Source organism: Nasonia vitripennis, chromosome 5, assembly GCF_009193385.2.
Source record: "Nasonia vitripennis strain AsymCx chromosome 5, Nvit_psr_1.1, whole genome shotgun sequence".
NCBI lineage: Eukaryota > Metazoa > Arthropoda > Insecta > Hymenoptera > Pteromalidae > Nasonia > Nasonia vitripennis.
In genome coordinates, this window is record NC_045761.1 from 8010237 (window position 1) to 8018118 (window position 7882).

The 7882-nt window shown below is 54.3% G+C and overlaps 1 protein-coding gene across 1 annotated transcript; it reads right to left on the bottom strand.

Annotated features, from left to right (window-relative positions):
* Positions 1–4118: 4118 nt before the first annotated feature.
* LOC100120032 (protein sister of odd and bowel-like) lies at positions 4119–6490 on the bottom strand. Its single transcript, XM_031931980.1, has 2 exons — positions 5163–6490; positions 4119–5098 (listed from the first exon to the last, which is right to left on the bottom strand). Exons 1-2 carry the CDS (start codon positions 5945–5947, stop codon positions 4738–4740), a joined length of 1146 nt encoding a protein of 381 aa, XP_031787840.1. The 5' UTR covers positions 5948–6490; the 3' UTR covers positions 4119–4737.
* Between the last annotated feature and the right edge of the window lie 1392 nt (positions 6491–7882).

The following is a 7882-nucleotide window of genomic DNA, read 5'->3' on the forward strand; positions in this document are numbered from 1 at the left end:
GTATGAGAAACAAAAATAAAAATTGACAGAAGGACGTTTCATGCGTGTGTGCGTCCTTTCGAAGGTTAAGCGACTTTCGTGCGCGCGAGCGATTTCGCATTGGCCCACACTCGCGGCTTTGTCCGTTTCTTTTTTTGTCTTAGAGCAGCTACGTATGAGTTTAAGGAGAGGAAGGGGAGAACACAAAGAGCCGATACACCTTGCGCTTGAGATTGTATAAATATACATATACATACTGCGGGGGCGCAGATCGGGGTGTATAATGAGCGGTTCGCTTTGTAATTTACGAGGCATTGTCATGGTGATTAGCTCGCTGCGATAATCGAAAAGGATCGACTCTGGAAAAAGTGCCGCGCGTCGTCCGTCGGCTCGAAGCTATTTTTCTCTCGCCGAGAACGAAGACCCGTAAAGCATCGAACGTTCGAAAGCTCTGTCACCGCGCAGTAAATCCCGCGGTCACAAGCAGCGCTTCTATATATACAACAGAAAGGTGTCGGACTATTGCGGGTGGTCACTTCGGCGCTCATATCTCCTCTATCTCCGACGAGAGTACGACTTCCTTCGCGGCGTATATGGAGACGTTATGCGTTTAACGCTCGACTCTAAATTCTGTATACGCGGCTTGTATATAGCTGCCTACTTACTCTCGGGGAATCCGCTGCCAGGTAAATAGCGCGCGTGCTTGTTGAACATTCGCGGCTGTATCTTAAGTGCTGCAGCTGGCGCTTGTGGGGATTGATTTACGGCGATGGGGTGGGATTAGGCGACGAGCTCGAGCGTCGATGGGGATTTATCGCGGAACGCTTATCTTTAATCGCGCGGATTGGAAAGTGAATTATTGGTAATGTGGGGATGTGATTGTGGGAGCGCTGCGATTTTCTTTGGGAGGTATGCCCAAAGCACTCGAGCAAAACTGAACGCAGAGTAGCTCAAAATCCACGGATGATCAAGCAAACCTCTTTAGCTCCATAAATATACCCATACGGCGTCGTCGCCCGATCCTCCCACGCTCGAGCCGCTTCCCCGCGAGCTTGACCATCGGGTTAATTATGCATCGCTGGGAAAAAAGACTATACCACTCCTAGGATCAGCAGCCGCGGCAGCGGAAAAGGCCGACTGCGCGCGCAGTAGATCTCCCGGCAATAAACGCCGTCGCGCGAGATAGCTGCACACGCGCAGAGATATAGCGAAGAAGAAGAAGAAGCAGAAGAGGAGGAGAAGAGAACAGGGCTGAGGAAAAAGGATCCCCCCGCGCGGCGAACTTTTTCGACGAGAGCAGAGACATGCGCATGCAGATCACGTCGGCTCTTCGCATAGCGTTGATAGCCTATCTGTGGGCGGCGCGTGCGTGTGGTCCCCTGTGTCTCCGGCGAAGCCCCGCACTCGCGGCGCTCCCACCTTTCCCTCACACGCGCGAGCACATCCCCACCCCCTATTCCGCTCTCGACACTCCCCTGCGTGCCTATGATTATTATCCCCCTTTGATTCGCGCGCTAATTTGTCGACGATCGTTCGTTGTGTTCTGTAGAGGGACTCGCGCGTGTGTGTGTGTGTGTGTGTCTCGTTCGACGGAAGGGAAATCAAAACACGCGCGCTTTACAACTCTATCGAAGCGGCGCCGCGTGTCGAGCTGTATAAGTATTGTAGGAAGAGGAGACGTGTGCACGGCTGGGATGTAGCGGCCTTACGGAACTTATTGCTTATTAAATTTTTACGGCTTCTCTTAACGGTTCTTTTACGGCGCGAGGGAGAGAGCTTGATGCGCTCCTTTGTGTTTAGCTTAGGATAGACGTTGATTCCGGTTTCGCTCGATCGATCGCGTGGATTACGCGAAAAATTTCGGAAACACACTATACACGACCAACTCAACAACGTAATCACTCGGCAAACAAAATGCAGTTGTCAAGCAGCCGCATCGTTCGATCTCGAATATCCCGCGCGTAGTTTTCCGAAACTCGATCGCACCTCGACTACTCGTAGCTATTCGGAAGAAACCTAATAAAATAGTCGAGCTCAGCCACTCAATTAATCCCGAGACAGTCGTCAGCAGCAGCAGCAGCCGGCGGCGCGCGAAGATCTTCGGTTACCTCCTCGTCTCGAGAAGTAACCCGCCGCGCGAAGGCGCTAACTCAAGAATCTCACTTTAATGTGAGCGCGTCCGCACTCGATATCTTCGGTGACTCGAGATTCCCCCCCAGTGTATGGTATAGCGGCCGGCCATAAACACCGGCGAACAATCTGCCTATTACATCTTCTTCTATTGTGCGGGACACGACCCTCTTAACGACGTCCTATTTTTCTGGAAAAAGAAGGAGAAAAGGAGAAGGGGCCGCGGCTTCTTCTCGTCATAAAGCGAGAGGAATCGTACGAAAACGTGTTTCTCGGAGACCAGCTGCGAGTAACGATCTTTTCGTGTATCCGCCGTAGCAGCGTCATTAATACATTGGAGGGATTTTCCGTGACCGGAAAGTTTTAGGCTCGATTAATCACATGCAGCTATGCAAATACGTAATTATAAGAAAAAAAGTCTCGAAAAAGCGCAATCTAGTCCTCCCCAGAGGTGTCTCACTTCTCAAGACGAATGCGCGAGTCGTCCAAAGCTCGGCAAATATCTGATAAAATGACTCTGCATTCTTCGTCCGAACGGTCTGTACACACACGAGAGAGAGAGAGAGAGAGAGAGAGAGAGAGAGAGAGAGAGAGAGAGACTTTCCCGCATGTCACTAAATAACCGCGGTATTCTCAGGAGATAATTGGTTGCGTGGGTCGCGGGAGATTAATTTTTCTCGCTGAAATTCCGGAATAACACTCCTGTTCCCCTCCTCCTACCGCCTAACCAGCTCTCCTGCATAATACACACGTTATAATTGCCGGCCATTCGAATGCGCGCCTTTACGATCTCCGACTCATTAATGCCGCGTGAGCTATATCGGCGCAGTGGCTTTCTAGAGAAATTATGATTTACGCGATCGCCCACTGCACGCGTGCGGATACATTATGCTCTCGTTCCTCGTAGGATGTGTACCTTGTAATTATAATCTCCCGGAGAATAGGATTTGTTTGTACTTCTGCCAAAGCCGATTGATTGATAGATCGGTGGTGAAAATTTCGCGGAATGTGGGTTACGATAACTAGAGAGCGAGAGAGAGAGAGAGAGAGAGAGAGAGAGAGTGAGAGGAACATACGTAACACACTGCAGAAGGAGTTAGCCTTGGAGTATCGGTACATCAATCATCGGCTAATAAGATCACTGCAGCACCTGCAGCTCTCCGAACAATGGCTCTACTCGCGCACACGCGCCAATAAGGCAAGAGAGAGAGAGAGAAAGACACTCGCGCTAAAAACTATGCCTTGAATCTATATGCGCACACACGCGAGCGACGAAAAAAACCAGCCCGGCTGTTTGCTCTCCTCGCGCGCGCGCGCTATGCGTAAAGGAAAAATTCCCAAATGTGTGCAGTCTCAGATAAAGCGAGAACGCAAAGAAAGAGCGGAGGAGGAGGAGGAGAAGCTCCGCGAGCAGTCAAACGCTGCTTAGGAGGTATCTTCTTCCGAGTTTATCGTTCAAAAAACATCCAAGAGCGCAACGACGTGCGAGAGAGAGAGAAAATAAAACGAGCAAATGAACCGCCGCGCTGGGCCTTAAGAGAGAAAAAAAGGCAGCAGAGCTGGAGGAAAGAACTGACGAGAGAGAGAGAGAGAGAGAGAGAGAGAGAGAGGGAGAGTCAAAGGTAACCCTAAACGCGTCTCGGTATCATGTCCGCGAGCACCTGGGCGGCTCGTTCTTTGTAACACGATATACGCGTTTTTGTTCGCTTCGCCAGAGAGCACACGTATGCTCGAGCGCGCGAGAGATATAGACAGCTCGGAATCGAAAAAGAAAAGATCGACGGTGTAAGTAAGTATATGGGAGTCGAGTCGCGGTTATAAAGAAATTAACCGGGAGAAAAAGCAGAGCGCGCCTAATTAATTAGACCGGTATGTAAGCTCGATCGCGCGAGGCGTAATTTTAATAACGAGCGCGCCGTCGGATCAGCGTATCGATCTCTTCTTGCGAGGGAGGTGGATATATGCGGGAGAGGAGCTTTGGGGGAAATTAATCCAACGCCAGACGCGAGTTTAATTATACTCCTATGTGTATACTTTATTGCCTATTTCTCTTGTCTCTTATACTTTGCTTATACCGCTTATATTTATATATCTATCACGCGCAATATAATATATTCGTATATACACTGCATACATATAGTATTGATATCAAGTGGCGAGACAGACACCGGAGATTCTTGCACGTCTACGCTTGGCGAAGTACATTGTAGCGTATAGTAATACATTAATATATATATATACTTAAACAATAATAATAATAATAATAATAATAATAAAATATACTATAGCATAGCATATAAGAGAGAACGTAGTATTTTACACTTGTGCGTACGGAGAGAGCACAGATATCACGTGATTTCATACTCATACTCTTACACATACGCGCATCACGAGCCTATATAGTGCGATGAAGAGTAACTTACGAGTTAACAAGTGGCTGCGAAGAAGAAGAGGTGGAGTAGAGAGAAGAAGAAGAAGAAGAAGATGATGATGATACAGAGTAGGTGAGTATTGCAAGAAACATTGTATCTCGAGTCGCGCCTTTGAAAGAAAATTTGTACAACAAGTCTTACGTTTTTCCTAACATTAGAAAAAAAAAACTACAGAGCGACGATAACACTGTCTCGCCTAGGACGTCTCCTGAGCGGGCTGGTGAATCGACTGTATGGGCGGCAGCAGTCCCGGCGAGGCGCTCGGCGATGTGCTCGCGTGCATCGAGCCGAGATTGTGGGTGAGCGAGTGCCTGCGCAGGTCGCAATTGCGCCGGAATACCTTGCCGCAGGAGGCGCAGTGATAGGGCTTGATATCGGTGTGGGTGAGCAGGTGGGTCTTGAGGTTGCTGCGCTGGTTGAAGCTGCGCGCGCAGACCGGACACTTGTGCGGCGACTCCTCCATGTGGAGGATCTTGTGGACCGCGAGGGTGCGACTCTGGCAGAAGCCCTTGCCGCACTCGGCGCACTTGAACGGCTTCTCCTTGCTGTGTATGTACCTGCGCAGAGAGATAGATAGATTGTAGAGACGAGCGGTGTAGGAGTAAAGCGCGATTCGCGTACCTGTGGTCCCGGAGGTGGTCCTGCCGTCGGAAGGCCTTGCCGCAGATGTCGCACGAGTAGGGCCGCTCGTCCGTGTGGGTCCTCTCGTGGATCAACAAATTGTAGCTCTTGGTGAACTGCCGGTTGCAGAACTTGCAGATGAACTGCTTCTTGGGCCTGGAGGCCCTGCAGGCCCGCGAGCTTCCCTCCCCGGAGCTCGAGCTCGCCGGCTGCGCGCTCGCCGTCGTCGTCGTCGCAGTCGAGGTGGAGGCGGTCGTCCTCGAGGGTTGGGGCTGCTCGGAGATGCGCTGGAGCAGGAGCTCGTGGCCGGAGCCGTCGTGCAGGAAGGCGGCGGCCTCCTCCTCCTCGAGGAGCGCGAGCTCGTCCTCGGGCTCGGTGCCGACGAACTCCAGCTGCGAGTGGTCCTCGTCGTCGAGGCTGGCCGTGCGCAGCAGCGACAGCTGCTCCGTCGGCTTGGGACTGACACCGGCGCTGCTAGCGCTCGTGGAGGCCGCGGCGGCGACGGCGGCCCCGCTGGCGTGCAGCCGGTGCAGCGTGACGTAGGTCTCGAGGGCCTGGAGGTTGAGGGCCGCCGCGGCGGCGTGACCCGGCGGCAGGAGCGCCGCGCGCTGCAGGGCCGCGAGCAGCGCGGTCTGCAGACTCAGCGAGACGCTCTGGAGGGTCAGGTTGGCGAAGCCGGCCTGCTCGGCAGCTGGCTCGGCCTCCGTCGCCTCGGCGGACGGCTGCTCCTCCTGCTGCTGCTGCTGCGGCTGCTGCTGCGGCTGCTGCTCCTCTTGCTCCTGCATGACGTTGGTTGCTGCTGCTGCTGCTGCTGCTGCTGCTGCACTGGGGGTATCCGGGGGCACTGCGCGCTGGCGAACGAGGCGGTGCTGGTGCAGGTGCAGGTGCGTGCCGGCATCGGGGCGGCCCGAGATCGGAGAGAAGACGGGGACGCGGCGGCGCGCGATGCTCGCTTGGCCGAGGCGCTTTCAAGACTGCGCGCGGACCCCTCGGCTGGCCGCTGCTGGTGGAGCCACCTGGCGGCCGGCGCGGCGCATCGGGGCCCGGGCCCCGGCTCTCGCGCTCCTAGCTATAATCCAGCGTACAGCGAGAGCGAAAGAGGGAACGCTCTATGGGAACGATCCGAAATGGCCAAGCAGCCGCTGCTGCTGCTGCTGCCGTAGAGCCAGGCGCAGCGCGGCGATGTAGGCCGGGCCCAGCTTTTGGGCCCGAGCGGCAGCAATTTACGACGGCAATTAATGCGAGCGCGAGTCGGCTCGCGGTACGCGCTTATTGCGGGCAAGTGAGCCGCGCTCGCTCGCTTGCTCGCGCAAGAGAAGACGAGAGAGGAAAAGACGGTGGAGGAGGAGGAGGAGGTGGAGGAGGAAGAAGAGCCGAGCGAGAGGACCGTTAGCGAGTATAGCGCGAGCGAGCAAGAGAGAGAGAGAGAGAGAGAGAGAGAGAGAGAGAGGGAAGGCGCGCGAGGTGAGGCAAGAAAAGAGAAGCGAGCGAGAGGCGCGCGGGAGGCACGGGCAGACTAAATAATATTATAGGTGGTGTTCTCACGGTCCCGGGACGCCCGCGGGCCAACATGCGGCCCCGTCGCCCACGCCGAGCGCGCTGAGCGAGCGAGCGAGCTGCATCGTCGGAACGAGCTGTGGAAGCTCCGAGAGAGAGAAAGGGAACTACACGGGTCAGGGGTCAGCGAGCGCTCGCTGACCGTCACCGGGGCCCCTTCGCCTCCTCTCTGCCCCACCCTCTTCTCTCTCTCTCTCTCTCTCTCTCTCTCTCTCTCTCTCTCTCTTCTCCTCGGCGTACACAGCGCGTCTCTCCACCCGCATGTATGCGGCTGCTGCGTTGCTTCTTTCTTCGAGCATACGTACTGCACCAGACGCGAGTATATACGTATATAGTATATACCTTGGCTGCGTCGGCGAGCGAGAGGCGCGCTTAATCACCTCACGGCGAGAGCAGCTCGCGCTCACTCTCACCTGACGAATGTAACGCGCGCGAGCGCGATCGAGGCCGGGATTTTCAGCAGCGCAGACTTTATCGTTTCCGGAGCGTTTATCCTATCCGCGCGAGTGTGTTCTCGATCTGCTCGCGGTTTATTCGGTATCGGAGCAATTTTTTTTATTTTTACCATCGGGTATTATTGCGGCTGCAGGTGCTCGAGACTTTCCTTTGTATGTTATATACGCTCACTCTCAGCTGATGTGGACGACCTTGCGCTCGCGAGCTTCGCTGGAATAATGATCTCGTTGACACTTCCTCAAAGCACAATGTGCATTATTCAGTCGCTTAGCCGATCGTTTGGTCATTCGAATCGCGCAACAGGTGTCTGCCGCGTGCAAGCTCCGCGCAAGCTCTGCCGCGTAAAGCGAAGCTTCGAAGCAAAATAATAAGAGCGGCGAAGGAGATGAAGAAGAGAGACATCCATCACCGCACTCGCAGCCGAGATATCTCGCGAGAACGGCGTGAAATATCGCAGGGTGGTCGTGGCTCGCTCGGCCTCGATTTTCGCTCTCGCCGCTCGCGCGAGCGAGTGTATATAAGACGTCCCGTCGCGCCGATAATTAGATCGCTACCACGAGGGAGAGAGAGAGAGAGAGAGAGGGAGATGCAGGGCCCCCATATCTTTTTGGCTTTACTCGTATAAACACGCTGCAGTGTGCGAGAGAGCTCGTATTATCCGCGCGAGGATACCCGAAGAGCCAACTGACGGCGGGTGCAGACCCCTT

Excerpts from the sequence above, each read along its gene's own strand:
- LOC100120032 (XM_031931980.1), bottom strand. The coding sequence starts at position 5,947 with ATGCAGGAGCAAGAGGAGCAGCAGCCGCAGCAGCAGCCGCAGCAGCAG. Across the intron at positions 5,099-5,162 it reads GACCACCTCCGGGACCACAG|GTACATACACAGCAAGGAGA; the intron begins GTACGCGAATCG and ends CTCTCTGCGCAG.